This window comes from Phlebotomus argentipes, unplaced genomic scaffold (assembly GCF_947086385.1).
Source record: "Phlebotomus argentipes unplaced genomic scaffold, Phlebotomus argentipes genome assembly contig_5, whole genome shotgun sequence".
Classification (NCBI taxonomy): domain Eukaryota; kingdom Metazoa; phylum Arthropoda; class Insecta; order Diptera; family Psychodidae; genus Phlebotomus; species Phlebotomus argentipes.
The window spans coordinates 1,527,911-1,543,567 of record NW_026776165.1 but is presented as its reverse complement, the minus strand read 5'-3'; the positions used below and the strand labels follow the sequence as shown (position 1 = coordinate 1,543,567).

At 45.0% G+C, this 15,657-nt stretch overlaps 7 protein-coding genes across 7 annotated transcripts; 3 read left to right on the top strand and 4 right to left on the bottom strand.

The window, feature by feature from the left end:
• Positions 1-920: 920 nt before the first annotated feature.
• Positions 921-4,269, bottom strand: LOC132265548 (probable fatty acid-binding protein). Its single transcript, XM_059766255.1, has 3 exons — positions 4,083-4,269; positions 1,295-1,569; positions 921-1,231 (listed from the first exon to the last, which is right to left on the bottom strand). The coding sequence occupies exons 1-3, from the start codon at positions 4,153-4,155 to the stop codon at positions 1,181-1,183; spliced, it is 399 nt and encodes a 132-aa protein (XP_059622238.1). The 5' UTR covers positions 4,156-4,269; the 3' UTR covers positions 921-1,180.
• A 93-nt stretch (positions 4,270-4,362) lies between these two features.
• Positions 4,363-11,671, top strand: LOC132256227 (uncharacterized). The gene is made up of 4 exons (XM_059752513.1): positions 4,363-4,483; positions 4,547-4,778; positions 4,849-4,995; positions 11,564-11,671. The coding sequence occupies exons 1-3, from the start codon at positions 4,464-4,466 to the stop codon at positions 4,987-4,989; spliced, it is 393 nt and encodes a 130-aa protein (XP_059608496.1). The 5' UTR covers positions 4,363-4,463; the 3' UTR covers positions 4,990-4,995; positions 11,564-11,671.
• Positions 5,849-6,832, top strand: LOC132265877 (zinc finger protein 668-like). Its single transcript, XM_059766664.1, has one exon. The coding sequence runs from the start codon at positions 5,849-5,851 to the stop codon at positions 6,830-6,832; it is 984 nt and encodes a 327-aa protein (XP_059622647.1).
• Positions 6,812-11,291, bottom strand: LOC132265633 (integrin alpha-PS3-like). Its single transcript, XM_059766372.1, has 6 exons — positions 11,048-11,291; positions 9,362-10,428; positions 7,660-9,213; positions 7,227-7,597; positions 7,113-7,166; positions 6,812-7,046 (listed from the first exon to the last, which is right to left on the bottom strand). The coding sequence occupies exons 1-6, from the start codon at positions 11,221-11,223 to the stop codon at positions 7,005-7,007; spliced, it is 3,264 nt and encodes a 1,087-aa protein (XP_059622355.1). The 5' UTR covers positions 11,224-11,291; the 3' UTR covers positions 6,812-7,004.
• Positions 11,571-12,785, bottom strand: LOC132265876 (brachyurin-like). The gene is made up of 3 exons (XM_059766663.1): positions 12,645-12,785; positions 12,182-12,372; positions 11,571-12,120 (listed from the first exon to the last, which is right to left on the bottom strand). Exons 1-3 carry the CDS (start codon positions 12,783-12,785, stop codon positions 11,571-11,573), a joined length of 882 nt encoding a protein of 293 aa, XP_059622646.1.
• Positions 12,786-12,932: 147 nt separating this feature from the next.
• Positions 12,933-13,430, bottom strand: LOC132265872 (brachyurin-like). The gene has a single exon (XM_059766659.1). It carries the CDS (start codon positions 13,428-13,430, stop codon positions 12,933-12,935), a length of 498 nt encoding a protein of 165 aa, XP_059622642.1.
• LOC132256225 (uncharacterized) lies at positions 13,334-15,546 on the top strand. The gene is made up of 2 exons (XM_059752511.1): positions 13,334-14,468; positions 14,728-15,546. The coding sequence occupies exons 1-2, from the start codon at positions 13,844-13,846 to the stop codon at positions 15,330-15,332; spliced, it is 1,230 nt and encodes a 409-aa protein (XP_059608494.1). The 5' UTR covers positions 13,334-13,843; the 3' UTR covers positions 15,333-15,546.
• Positions 15,547-15,657: the final 111 nt, after the last annotated feature.

Sequence of the window (15,657 nt, the reverse complement as noted above, 5' to 3'; positions counted from 1 at the left end):
ATAGCATTTTGGAATCTGAATTCATTTAAATTAAATGTGTGTTGTGATTATTAGCCCCTCACGCGTAGTTTCTGGAATACATATCACAGCAATTCGCAGGCTCGTTAGTTGTCCAATTAACTTTCACTGAGCGCAAAGTGTGGTGTACACTCCCAGTTCGACCGATAATCGCCTTTCACTCTTATCAAAGTCTCTTTATTATCTCTTACTGCCCTGATAAAGCCGTCAATTGTAATTGGTGAGCACTTGAACTCTCTGCGAAAAGACACTCACACACAGAAACAACGCGCTCTGAAAGCCGCTCTTAATTCAGTATGAATCAACAAGAAAATGGAATATGATCAGGTACGAATTGGATCTTCCTCTGGGCGACTTTCGACCCTCGACTCTCTGGATTATCTGGTCACTGATAAGATTGTCTTGCTTATCAGTTTGTGCGGTGCAAGTGTCCAAGGAGGGCGCAGCATAGAGTTATGTTGACAAAAGCTCTGTCGAGGTTTAATGGCATTTAGATAAACTGCTCCCTAAATGCGATAAAGTGTCATAAATCAGCAGAAAATCTCTAGTGGGCACTTATCAGTGGCTTGATAATGCTATGCAGGCATTTTCTTATGGCTTTCCAATGCCTTGAAATGCCTTTGGCATTGATCTAAGCGGGAAGACGAAAGAATTCTACATTTCCTCTTCCCTTCGAATTCTTACTGTAGAATTGCAAAATTCTTTGGCTAGAAATCTCCAATTAATTCTTGACCAACGCGTGAGTGAAAGCAAAAATTTCCGGTTGCTCTTGAAGAGGTTTTCACACACCCAAACATACCATCAACCGGTCACGCTGCAGTGGCTCAAAAGTGATAACGATGGACAAATCTGTTATATTCCGTTAATCCTGGATCAGATTATCCCCCAAAAAAAACAGTGGCTTACATCATTCGGAATGCTTTATATCTTCACTTTCTGTACATTTTTCTATGTATAAAAAAATCCCCCCAATTTTGCTTGGGGGTTTTTCTTGGCTTACAGGCTGAATGACGAGGAAAAATGCTCCCGTGAGATGAAAGTGTTAGTTAGCAAGAGTGATTAGAAGCTTAGAATAGAGTGGGTTGGCTTTTTTTTTGGTAGTTGGGCCGGGGCTGGACTGTCGCATCCTCGGCGTCTCTTCTGCGCTTCTTTTGGAGGTGACTTAGACAGCCTTGTAGTAGCGGACGCACTTGACATCGCCGGCAGTCATTGTCTGAAAGAGCCCAGCAATTAGCCTCCAATTGACTAATTGAGGAGTTTAGCCAATTAAACTTACAGCCGTGAGATCGGTGTCGGTGAATTCACGCACGATCACGGTGGGCTTCTCGCCCTTCTGGTCGTGAATGAGTTTGTTCGGCCCGTCGAACGTGCACACGCTCTTCACCTTGCGTCCGTCTACGGTCTCCTCGTCGAAGTCCTCGCCCAGCTTGAACTTGATGGTGGTGCTCTTGAACGTGGACACAGTGTTGAATGTGTACTCGTCGCCGTTCTTCACCAGATCCACCGTCGGTGTCACGGTGTTGCCCATCTTGCGCAGAACCATGCCGACTCCTGCAGGAAAAAAAAAACCACCGCGAGAGTTGTTTAGTGCCTTAAGAGTGGACTTTCTGCATTCCACAGCCGATTATTCTATTGGATTTATGGCTTTTGTTGTGCATTTTGCACTTGGATTTGCAGAGAAGAGAAGAGTTGAAAGTTTCATGTGAAATTACTGATAAGTTTCAAATAATCTTTCATCCACATTTCCAGAAGTCCAAATAGGAAAACGCAATATTTGCTGCTTTGAAGCTTCTGGACACATTCTTGATGAAATTCGCATGAAAATATTCGGCTATGAAAACATGGACAATAATGTATTTTATATTGTTTGAACTCCATTAGCACATCTCGCGCCTGGTCTTGGAATGACTGTCCGATTAAGACTGACACACAGTAGTGGAGCGAGTGGAGCAATTAATTAAAAAATGGTTGTTAATATTCATTCAGGGCATTTAAGCATCTTTTTCCGAAGTTGTTAAACATGTCGTAAACGATTCTTTGGAATGAGAATGCTATTTTAATTTCGTCTAATGCAGATTAAGGTATCTTTACGCTGTTTCTTCGGATTCTCCGTATCTTTGGATTCCATGGGCGTTTTCGCACAAATCTTGTAAGCTCAATTATAAGCACGCAAGCATTGCAAAAAGTTACCGCAAAGGAAGTTTATTGTAAATTCTGGCGTGACTAAGTTGTTGGAAATTTGCTTAATTTTGACTACAAGAGGAGATCAAAGCAGAAGAACAATCTGTAGTCTCTCTTGATATTATAAGAAATTCTATGTTGAATGATAAATAAGTTCCACAAACCCGACGTCAATTAGGTGACAGAGTAATTAGGTAATTATAGTAAAGTTTTGCAAATATTTGACCTCGTTTCCGTTTAATGATCAGCCAATATCAAAGTTCGAAACCTCTCCCAATATGTGTGAGATTCTCAATGAAATTCCTCTTCATCGGCGACTGCAGAATCGCGCCCTTAAGCATTTACCCAAATTACAGTGCAGCGCGCAAAGGGAGTGACTGACCGCGTGCCACGATGAGAGCATAATTGCTCGTTTTGTTGTTCAGCACATTGTTTAATGAGTTGTTGAGTGAAAATGTGCATTAATTAATCAACATTGCAATCATCTCTCCCACCATCACGTGCTGCTGAATGCAGCAAAAAGTCCCTCATCGCAGAATGCCATGAATAAAATATGTGTAATTCGTCTGAGGAGACGCGAAGGGGAAAGAAAACATGTGTTATGTCTACTATGCAAGTCATACGAGGTTGTCGTCACCGCGGAAAAGAGCAAAACGGCCCAACAAATGGGTGGTCACGCAGAGTGGTCGAGGCGGAAAGAAATTTTTGCATTTTTCCTCCAATCTCTCCCGTTTTCGCCTTATCTCGCATGGCGTGAAAGTGAAGACATTTATTTATAGAAGAGGCAGTGAGTAAATAAATAGCTTTCCGATAATTTTTATTTTCTCACACTGGCCTCTTGTGTGTAACATTGGGTTGTGCGGTGTTATGCAATGCGCTTTTCGCTTCGAGAAAATTGAGTTTTCTTTATCAGCAACACAACAGCCATTGATCTTTGGCGCAAGTCTTAATCTCAGTGGCTTTACCGGTGAATTTTTGGTTAGAAACTTTTCCATTATGGTGGTGGAAATGAAGAAATTATGAGGCGCGATAAGAACCAGATAAGAAGTCCATTGATTAGGGACTTTGCCACTGGCGTGAGAGACCACAAAATTTGATAAAGAGAGAGATGATAAATGACCTTTTCCCCAGGCAAGAATATGCATCCATCATGAAGTAAAAAACTTGTGAAATTTGTTAATTAGATTGAAATAATGTCAGAAATAGCTTAAATGCTAATTGTCTGCACTATTTCCGAGGAGAAATCGCTCAAATTTCCCACTTTCAGTTTGGCGAAACAGCCTGGAAATGCCCTTGAAACATCCTTGTGAGGAAGAAATTTTCGGTGAAATTTTAGCATGTTTTCTCAACCCTCAGCCAATCAATAGAGCGTATTTTGACCTCTTTGCTGCACCGTCGTGTGATTTATCGTGTTAATTGCATGAAAAGCCGCCACAATTGGATGATGTGGGGCCGCAGGAAGGCCCAAAGAATTAGTTGACAATTGATTTATTCACTTTGAGTCAATTCCCAGTGACTTATTCACGCCTTTCCTGGCCTTCGGCCTCCGGCCAGACACACCGCATGCTTTGTATTAAATTACCATCAACTCCCGGACATACTGGAGTAATTTGTCTGGCTGCTGGGGCGCTTCCAAGGTTTGCAAGTGGGACAAAAACGTGCCGAATTTGAGGGAAACGCGATGGTATCAATGTTCGACAGAAAAAAAATCGATTAGCCGGCAAAGCACCGCTTCGGCGCCCTCCTCCCAAACCTTAGCTAGAGTTTCCGGTCATACAGTCGACGAGAGTGATGAGAGTGAATAATTTAGAAGGGAATTTGCCAGAAACCGCACCGAAAGCCGGCTTTATAAACAATGTGAAACATGAGAAAAGTTTTCTCACCCAGAGCCTTCATGTACTCGTCGAAGTTGTCGGATTTCTCCAGTTTGTACTTCTTGCCTTCCCACGCAGCCATTCTGGGATGATAATTGGGTGTTCACTGGGTGAAATATGCAAAGAAATTCACAAATTCGTGAGAATCACGCGAGGACTGTCAAGAGAACTGCCTGGGAGCCGCCTTTTAAAGCCCGCGCGCCATCAGTGGCCAAAATCTCGGACCCCTTCGCATCGTATTCGACCACCTTCGCTGCCCACTCTCCGCATCGCTGCGCCATCTGGACACATGGTGGTGTTTACTTTTCACGCTTTGGCGTCACATTTATAAGTAGGTGTAAAGAGGTGGTCAAAACCAGGCAAATAATCCCCTAATCCCTGTGGAGATCAATGGTTCGCGTAAAGTACAGGTGGGTCTGTCTTATTGGACAGCTTGTAGAGGAAGATTCTCTCTAATACACTTACAATTTCAGGTACAATCTTGTAAGGATTGTCACACTCGATGGCCGAGTGTTCCGGCCGGGAATTTCGGATCTCACGGAGAATCTCAAGGCTCTTTGCCACCAAAGCTATGGGGATGTGGGTCTGGCATCTGTCCAGAGCCTCAAGATCAAGTATATCGATGAGGTTTCACCGGTATTCATAGTGAGACTGCGGCATGGATGTCATAGATTTATGACGAGTGTCTTGCCACTCGTGAAGCAGGTGAATTTTAGAATTATCTTTCTCTCCTGCTTTTTTTTAGAGGTACTAAGACACTCGTTCTCTTCGGCAGATTGGCGGAACCCTCGTGAAGCTGGAGTTTTTATTCACAACAAGCACAATTAAGCGATGCTATATGTTTCTTGTGGAGAATTCTGAGAAGATTCTGCTTCCGGAAGCTCCAAAAATTCTCACCAAAGTTCAATCATCGTAAGAAATTGTGAGTACAATTAAATGAAACCAAGAAAATTTGCATTTCACGTGATAGTTTCCACTTGGGAAACTCCTGAAACAACTCCATAAACTTTTCCTAGCGCTCATTCATATATTTTTTCTATCGATCCACAAAGTGAAGAGCCAGCAATAAATCATATGGTTTCCGCCTTCATCCATTCTGCACGACTTATTTATTCCGGCAGCGTCTCGTGGTGGCTTTTCTCGCCACGCTAATGAGTTGAAAATGCTCTCCATCCCGCCCTTCATGGGCGAAGGAGGGCCCGGAAAAGTCGTGCTGTGGAAAAAGTAACTGAAACCTTAAGAGGATTCTTTGCCCGCCCCTCGTGAAGAGTCGTCGCATGTCGATTGTCCGGTGATTTTCCGGGGGTGGGAAAGCCCGCGAAAATTGAGACAGACTGGGGCATAAATCGCGAGGGGATTTCTCTTGAATCTCTCACGCAGCATCGCGTTAACCCTCGTAAGGGCGAAAAATATTCTCTTCGACATTTTCAACAATTTGAGGGAAACAAATAGATTTATTGTAAATAGAGATTTTTGAAATCAAATCCTAAATTAGCTTTTTATATGTATAGTGAAAATATTTCTGCAAACAACAATCTTATTTACTTACCTGAAACAGTTCTCGCACCCACTTGAGGGTTAACGCAGTCTTGGCGAGACTTTGACTGCGAAATTCTCTCTTGGAGCTCACAATCAAAGTGCAACCGACACGCTGTGCAGACCAACAATAGTCTCTCCGCTCTTCAGTGGTGGTTATCAAGGGAAGGAGTCATTTTTCCGGTCTCTTTCCTCATTTCTTGCGATTAGTGACCAGTTTGTTGCTTTGTGGCGCGAAAATGGAGGAGAATTCCATGGATTTGATGGATCTGATTGACGAATTCCTCAGGGATTCCCTTGAGTTTGCCGAGGAGTTGCTGTGTCACGTGTGCGGAGAGAAATTGGTAGGCGACGCGACTCTTCAGCATCACCTCGAGGGTCACGGTGACAGTTTGAAGGGCTTGAAGTGCCTCTTCTGCTCGAAGAGCTGTTGTGACATGAATGACCATATCGCTGATTGGGACTTCACAGAGGATTTGCTTGATATGTGTCAGATTGAGGAGGATGCTGAGAGTGAAAAGCAAGTTTCTGATGAGAATCCAGAGGGGGAAAAGACAGAAGCATTCCAGGAAATCAGCCAATGCGAGATTTGCGGGAAAATCATGCTGAGATCTTCAGTGGGAAGTCATCTGAGGACCAAACATTCGTCAAAGAAGCCTTTTGAGTGTGAGAAATGTGGAAGATGTTATAAATCCAGAGGATCTCTCAAGTTTCACCAGGAGAATCACAGGAAGAGAACAAAGTCGTGGACTTGTGAGAAGTGTGGCAGTTCATTTTTCGATGAGAAGTCACTTCAGGCTCATGTGAGAAGGATTCACGGTCAATATCCAAGCTTGAGCTGCTGTCCAGTGTGCGAGAAGTCCTTTAGGACGCCATATGATTTGAAGTATCATCGAGAGACTGTGCATCCAACGTCGGAGAAGAGGTTCAAGTGCCAGACTTGTTGCTTGCCTTTCAAAGGACTACAAGGACTGCGTCGCCATGAGGCTAAGCATTGCGAGGGTGAAGTTCTTCCTTTTGAGTGTTCCTATTGTGACGTGAAATTCACTAGTCAGGCTCCTTGTCGTCGTCATGAGGAGAATTGCAGTGGCCAGATGAAATATCCATGCAAATTCTGTCCGGAAAAATTTACCACCTACATTAGACTCAGAGGACATCGCAGGAGAGAACATAAGGAGAAGATTTTGAGAAGGAAGCCCAGGAAAAGTCAAGGATCTTTGTGACTTTACGTGACATTTACTTCTATTTAATTACAGTAATTTTAAGTACCAATAAAAAAGTGACTGTAAAATATCACTCAATGAAATTGATTGATAATCAATCTGACTATAATGGATTTGAATGGCACCTAGGTTCCATTTTAGGAATGACGTTGAGTCTGTCATGTTTGAACACTTAGTCTTCATCCTCACTCTCCATGGCGGCTTGGATTTGGCTCTGCAACGATAAAAGACGATTTAATAATGCCTATTCAGTGCCTAGGTTCCAATCTAAAGGCTGTACCTCTCTAACCAGTCTTGCGATTTCGGCTTTCTTCTCCCTCTTGAAGAATCCAAGCTGAAAAAAACGAAAGACATGATAAGTTTTGTGTCAGAATTTGATGGGAAATCGCCTTACCCTATATAAAACATAGGTGATGATTGTCAGGAGCAATAGTCCACCTATTACCGACACAACAATCACCCAGATTTGCAGCTCTTGTGGAATGTCTTGCACAAAGTGTGTGTAAGTGGGTGTCTCGGAAATTTTTATCGTGCTCCCTTGCTCGTCATCGTCTCTGGTTATTGAAGGGACGATTCTCAGCACTAGGGAGTCCCTGTTCTCATCCAATACTGAGTTGACAGCCTGCAAGTCCACTGGGAAGGTGAGTTTAATCATAACTGGAGGATCATTTGGTGTGATTGAGGCTGGAATTGACACTGATCCCTTGATGCAAGACACTTGCTCCTGTTTACAATCTAAAATAATGGTTTTGTCGATCCTGGAACCTAGAAATTGAGATCGGAATTAGGGAAGTTCAAAGTGTAGTTATGAGTTTGTCGGTTCATACCCAAAATAGCATCATCTAGGCTTCGAGCGCTGCTCGGGTGGTTTTCAGTGAGTCCTAATGTGTAGGGATTGAAGGAAGTTGTGGTTTCTAGACTCCTTCTCTTTCTGTACACTTGATTGAAGTCATCGTCATTGTTGTTCTGGTTGTTTGTGTCTAAATTGAGATCGAAACCCAATTTGGAAGAATCGTAATTGTTTCCACTGAGATCATCAGCAATGGCAGGGAAGCTGGTTGTGTATTCTGTAGGGTTCTGAAGGAGAATGTTGTTATCTTGACTCCAGGAGATGAGCAAGGCTAAGGACTTGTAGTGGGCGATCGCTATGATCTCGCTGAACTTTATGAATTGTACCGAACGTCGGCCAAACATCATAGAAATGGGAATATCGAAGTGAATCTCGCCCGGCCTCAGTGGTGTTGGCCCTAGGTTCCGGAATTCGAGATAATAGGTGATGTTCTCGTTGTCATTTCGGTCCCTGATGGCCACGAAAGGAGGATGTGACTTCCCGACGATTTCAACGTCGCTGAACTCTTGAATGGGAATCATGAACTCTATAGTGTTATCTTCGGGTGTCTCTTCATCTCCTGTACTTGAAACATTGGCTGTTATGAAGACTTCCGTGCCCTCGAGGTTTGAGGGATCGAGTCTGAAGGCGATGGAGCGACTCTGTCCTCGAAGAAGAGGCTCAGAGGAGAGATCACAGGTCATAATGTCCTCGTCTAGGTGGCACTGCGGGAGAACTTGCATGAAATTGAGGCTTGGACTCTTCTCGACGGATATTTTAGGAATGTAGGCTGTCTCTCCGTGGTTCACCACCTCATACTGGACTCGGAATGTCTCAGTGGATCCTAGAATGTAGGGCTGCGGAGCGAATAGTTTGCCAGAAATCCTGAGATCCGCTCTGCAAGGAATGTTCTGGCATCCTGTGTTGAAAACTGCTTGACTGCGGGCGTAGGTTGGATCATTTGGGTTGACAGAGACACAATTTGAGCAGAACTCCTCATCTTGTTGAATGTTGCTTATGATCTCCCAGGACATCTCCAAATCCATAGGCTTAAAAATAGTCTCTGCTCTAGATTCAACGGATGCCTCAAATATCTTGCATTGACTAAAGCTTTCGGCCTTTTGCTCGAATTGTAGACTATTTTTGCTCTCGGGAAACATTATTCTTCCATACTGAGCGTCTGCGGTGATGTTCATCGAAAGGATGATGTTGCTGGGGAAGGTCGTTGGGGATTGAAGGGACCAACAGACTGAGATCTCCATGCTCCTCTCCCCGATGTCCATCTCCCGTTTGTTGGGGCTGATCGTGCCGATGACCTTGACTACTGGATAGGTGCGATAGACAAAGACCTTCTCATCTTCTGGGGCGCCAATTGCCACGTCCACATATCCGTTGGCATCGATGTCCACTCCGCGGGAGATGCTGTAGCCGAAGAGGCGATTTCCTCCTGGGGATAAGATCTTCTGGACGGGTTTTTTCTGCAGACCTTCTCGGCTGCCCAGGAATATGTACACCACTCCACTGTCTTCATACGGAGCTCCGACTGCGAGATCTGGGAAGAGAAAGAGTTGATATTACTTGAAAGGAAGTGGCAAAATGAGAATATTTTCTGCAATCGCGAGAGAAGAAGTGTAGTGAAACATTATATCTGTTTGTCTTTTCAAGGGTATTGTGTGATAGTAATTTGCTGTGTAACTTACCATTGAACCCATCCAGATTGATGTCCCCAATCTTGCCGAAACTCGTCCCAAATCTTCCTCCAAGTTCATCAGATGTGATCACCAATGGTTCTTCAGAGAATTGAAGCTTTCCCAGGTTTGTGTAAACGTAAATCGCACCTTTGTCAGTGTCATCTTCGCGATGATATGGCGCGCCTACGACCAAGTCTGGGAACTGATCACCGTTGAAGTCCTCAACTAACAAACTCGAGCCGAAGTATTCGCCGAAAGTGGGCGCTTTGAAAGTCCAGTACTTTTTGATTGATTTTATCACAATATCTGTGGTTTCAATGTCGAATAGGTAGACTTCGTTGGCACGCGGAGCTCCGGCCACGTAGAGGATTTTCCCAGTTCCGGGACCATGGAAGAACCCGGATCCGATGGCATAGCCAAAATAGGAATCCTCCTCTTGTGTCAATCTTGATGGGATTGGGATCTCTTCACTTAAATCAATGCTACTGGTGAATCGGGCTGATTTTTCCTCATGTCGGAGGCTGTTTGTCTCTCTCCTGGACAAACCACCGTCGAAGGAGGTCTGCTTGTACCGTATGACGGTACCCTTCCAGTTATATACTCCCACAGCGCCCAAGAGGATCTCCTCGTTGTTCTCAGTGACGTGAGAGCTGAATCCTGCCTGTCCCATCATGTACAAATACACGCTCTCGGAGTTAATCTGAATGCCAGCATCCTTCTTTCGCAGCGGCATGAGCTTCCGGATGCCCTGAGGTTGCGTGTCTGTTGTGTTCTCAATCCAGTAGCAAATGCCGTGGAGAAAGTGTTGCGAAGTCATGTTGATGAAGTTGCGCGAAGCGCAAGCAACGAATTTGGCCTCATCGCGTCCTGGACCGTCAATTGAGGCACCCAGCCACTGCTCATCCTTTGTTTCTGAGTTTATTGGACTCGCCTCTGCTTGGATATTTCCCAGTTTGTCGAAGACATAATGGTGACAAGTTGAGGATTTAATGTCGCATTTGTAGATTGCTCCTGGTTCACGAATTTTCCGCTGCGCTTCAATGCGAGGCGGCGCCCGAGGAGCTCCGACAAGGAGGCTAGAACAAGGATAAGAAAGCTCTAATTAGTATGATTTTTAACTTATTTTTCAAAGCATTCGTCTTATTTAGTGTCTTTTCAAGAAGTGCATAATAATCAAAATTTTCGGACGTTTAGACGCTTGACTCAATTCTGATGATTCACACAAAATGTCTCAAAAATAAGCACGAAGAGCAAGTTTCTTTGTAGCCCATCAAAGCATTTGTTTACATTTCTTTAAATCAAACTACATTTGACACTAATTTAAGAACTTATGAGATGTGATTTTGGGTGCTGAACACGACGAATTTCTGCTACATATATTGGTTAATTTGTTTACACATTTGCTCAATTTCCCCATATTATTCATTCACATTTATTAATCATCACAAGCCGCAGTGGTTTCAGCGGAAATTCACCTCAAGATTTGTACATGATTTTCTGGTGTTTAGCAGGAAAATGACGATATATTTAATATCATTCTTGAGCTTCTTTCCTGCATTTTACGCGATAACACTTTGCACAGAATGTTTGATAAGCGCTGTGTGTTCGCGGCCAATCGCGTTTGTGCGGCGATAAGAATCGCGAAGACGGGCGGCGGCTGGATAGAAAAATCACTCATGCGACACTTTTTCTCACCTGTTTGGCCTCAGATTGAGGCTGTAGCCGAAATATGAACTCTGGTTCTTGTGCGGATCGAAACTGGTGATGAGTGGCGGTTCTTGTAGGACGTGATTTGGCGTTGGGGACAAATTGTAGGCAATTGTTGGCGCCAAGATGCACAAGAGTGGCAAAAGCGTGGCCCAAAAAGACATTTTTCTGATGATTAAGCACTCAGCAAAGGTGACTAAAAGCGTGATTCACACACAGAAGACTTTCAATTCAGGCGAGACAGTGTGTCTGTTTTTTTCTGTATGTTTTAAACAACTAGTTTTGGGTACATCTTCTCACATTGAATATCCGCGAAAGACTAAAGTTGAAGCTCGCGCGTGAAGTCAAGTTTGTCGCAACAAGTGTGACGCTTCTATGACTTGATCATGCTTCTCGATAAAATACACTGAGAGGAATTTTGTGTGGGACTCAATTGCGTCTCTGTGGATCAGGAATTCCCCAATCAAATGATGATCTGTATTTTTTTTTGTTCTCTCTTTACAGAAGCTGTTCATGGATCGGCGGCGCTCTGGATTTCCTGATTGATCCAGTCGCGATAGTGGGAAACGCGCACGAAGACATTGGGATGGCCACTATTGCAGGGTGGCATCCAGAAGCTGGCAATGCCAACGAGAAAGCGATCCAGAAAATGCAGCAGAGGTCCTCCCTGATCTCCGAAGCAGAGGCTAGTTGTGAGACTTCCCTGTGCGCACCACGAAGCCTCAGTGACCAGCTGGTTGCCGTACACGATCTGGCACTGGTTGACGGGCAAAAGAGTGGTGAACGCTTGCTGCAGAACGTATGGGACGGCGTCCGGAGTGGTGGGATTGGTGGAGCCATAGCCGAAGTAGATGTATTGCATGGCGGGCATTAAATCAACAGGCGCCATGACGATTGGCGTTGCGATGTTCGCAGCCACGGATTCGGTGAGTTGAATAATAGCCAGATTGTTGTTAAGGTTGACAGGATTGAAGTTGGGATGAACTGTGGCATTCTGACTAACGTAGAAGTGCATCAGCAAGCGATTTACATGGCCCAGACCGACTTTCCAGCGATGGTAGCTGAGGAAAAAGAGGTGTTTTAGAGGGATTTGGACTCAAAGTTTTGCGCCACTTTTCTCACCCATGAGCTGCTTGACCAGCCGTTAAAACGTGCGATGGCGAAATAAGGACGCCGCTGAAAAGATATCCGTGGTCTGTGGATGTTTCCAAGAGGCTCACGATGAGACAAACATTCGTGAATTCATTAGCTGCATTCTCGCCTCCTATTATGAACTCCTCAGGTTGATTGGCAGCTTGATTAGTTGGGCTTGCCTGCAACAATTGAAGAGCAAAAATACTCTTGAGAAATGCAACTCTTTATGATCGTTACTTAATGTAAAAAGAATAATGGTTTCCTGCGTTTTCTGTTTAAATCACCGTTAACTACTCTTCATTCGTTTTATTAGCCTTTGTTTGATTAATTCATACTTAAAAATAGAGGCTTGATTAGTGACGAAAGGAATTTGTCCAATCATTTTTTTGAACTCCAATTTTTTTTTTTAATTTATGACTTTCAAACTACAAAAAGTGTGTTATTTTCTTACATGGAGATGAAGAATGTCGAGAAGGTGAAACAGGATAAAAATTTTGGCAATTTTCTGCAACATTTTCACAGCACTGAATTTGACTGAAGTTTCTTCCACGAAAGCTTCCTTGATACTGACTTTCGTGCGAAATCGTGTCATTGTTTCTCTGCTTTTTTTTATCGCTACTCCGTGGGGATTTTATCTGATCCCGGGGTGGCTTAAGATTGTCAGAAAAAAAGAAGAATTAATGCATTTTTCAAGTGATGAATTTATTGATTTTCCTCCAAATGATTTCCAGGAAAGTGTTCAGGAAATTGGAGCCGCGATAATGGTGTTGATCCAGGTAATGTGATAATCCACGCGCACGAAGACGTCGGGATTGCCACTATTGCAGGGATTCATCCAGAAGTTACTCAGGCCCACGAGGTAGTTCAGCAGGACGTGGATCACAGGTCCGCCTTGATCACCGTGACAGAGGCTAGACATGAATTGGCCACCGCACCAGGTGCCGTTGGTGATGAGCTGGCCGCCGAAGATGGCTATGCAGGCCTCTTGCGGCAGGGAATTCGTGTGGCCCATCTTGACAATGTCTGGGATGGAGTTGAAGTCCGATGGGTCTGTGATGCCGAAGCCGTAGTACGTGTACATGGGACTGCTGATGATATTGTCGGGCGGCAGTGAGATTGGCAAGGCAAGGAATGGCGGAATGTTTTCTGGCATGATGAGGATGCCGATGTTGTTGTGCAGATTGGCGGCATTGTACGCTGGATGGATCTCTGAGTCGGAGACGTCGAAGTACTGCATGTAGTGGCGATTGACATTGCCCAGGCCAACTTGCCAGTTTGAGAAGCTGAAAGGGAAGATCGGCGGATCAGTGTTTTATTCTATGTCTTTAATCTGTGCTTCATACTCATGGATCGCTTGACCAACGGTCAGCGTGTGTCGAGTCGAGATGAGACAGCCCGTGAAGAGCCATCCATAGTTGGGATTGTTGTCCTGGAAGCTGACAATGAGAGCGACAAAAGTAATCCCATCCGGAGCGGGATTTCCGCCAACGACAAAGTTCTCAGGCAGAGAGGCTGGCTCAATAATGGGAGAGGCCTGAAAGAGAGAGAGGAAGAGTGCGAAACCAGTCCCTGAATAATCTCACAATAGTAACTGTTCCTGATGCAAACAGACAAAGAAGAGCCTTTCAGTGTGACTCTGGCGGTGGAGAAATGCGGCTGGGCGTAGTTTTGGATAGTGAGAATGGGATATACTTTGCCGGTGACAAGATCACCGGCGAAGTAACTGTGGATGTGGAGCGTCCGCAAGCGCTGAAGATGATCACGGTGATGCTGCGCGGCATAGCGAAGATTGCCTTCAGAGAGGGAGCGGGTCTGCCTTTCTTCCTGGCCACCAATAATCTCTGCTACGACCAGCAAACTATAATGTCCCGCGAGGTGATTGTCTTTGCCAACTCCAATCCGTCACCAGTGATGGAGAAGGGCTCGTATTCCTTCGGGTTCAGCTTCCTTCTGCCCAACCTCATGGTATCGAGTTTCAAATCATCACACGGATATGTAACTTACACGCTGGACATTGTGGCGAAGAAGAGGTTCTTCGTGGAGCGCCTGCATAAGGAGCTGAAGATCTTCGAGTTCAACGAGGACACTCCTCAACTCTCCTACAGACCACTGAAATTCGAGAAAGTCATCCTACCACGGCTTTCCTGTCTCTTTCGCTTCTTCCTTCAGCGCGAGGACATCACGGCGCGATGCCACATTCACATCCCGAGGATTACATTCTACAGCGGCGAGAGCATTGACGTCAACGTGGTCCTCATGGACTATCAAGTGGGAAGTGAGTATAGAATTTCATATTGGAAGGCTTTTTCTTAAGGGAAACGTGGAAAACCATTGACTTTTAGCTCATGTTGCCTCCAAATCACGACGTTTTATCTTCTTGACTGTTAATCCTTGTGGATTTGAATTTTTTATTGGACTCAGTGATAAGATGTGGTTCTCTTTGACCATCTCGCTTCCACTATCTTGTGGAATTCCAGAGGAAATATGTCAGAAATATCTGGTATTTATAGAATCACCTTGACTCTGTCTTCCAGATCGCGGAAAATCGGCCGTTATCATCACTGAGCTGCTGCAGGAGTTCGCCTTTCAGGGGGGCTTTAGCAGCCGAAGCCTGGTGGAGCCGCGCCGGGCCATTGCAATGAAGAAGACGAAGGACGTGAAGGCGTATCATCAGCTAATTGTGCCCCCTTGTCCCAGAACTGGGGGTGTGTATCGCAGGGCGCGCGTTGGCTACTACGTGAGGGTGCGCGTGCAGATGCGATGTCGCCAGTACCACTTGCTCATTCCCATCACCCTCACTGGGCCACTAAACGACATGTCCAGGAAGTGGCAGAGTCACTATGAGCAACATGACCAATCGTCAGTGTCGTCGGAGCCGGAATTGGCGCCGGCCGAGAGCATGCAGCGGCACGCTGTCACTCTCTTGCAGCTCCTCACCACCAAGAAGGAGCACTGCACAAGCATGGAGGGATTGGACATTCCGCAGTCGGTGCCAGAGGTGGGTGAGGATTTCGACGAAGTCGACATGATAGAGAAAATTCGTAGCACGCCAGACAGCCTTGTGACTCTAATTACGCCGCCCGAGAGTTTTGCTACTCACCCTGGCCAGGAGCACGAGGAAGCCGGTGGTGATGAATAGGAGGTGTGTCTGCATCTTAATGGATGTGTCCACAATGCACGAGAGGTACTTTTTCACTGATTTTCTTTGAATTTTCTCGGGGTTTTTTATCACACATGGGATTATAGATAACAGCAAGAGCGAGTTAGATTTCAATGGAAATGCGGCTGTAATTGATTGAATGGCAGCGAGAGTCCCTCGGCTGAGGATTAAAGAATATGATTGTTGTAATAAATGGGCATTTTCTTATCAATTTTCTGTGTTTTTCCACGAATTTCCATTCTGGCGCGCGCGGAGGCAATTCTAGCGGCGTGAAGTTGGTTACAATACACGCGCAGCGCCACTT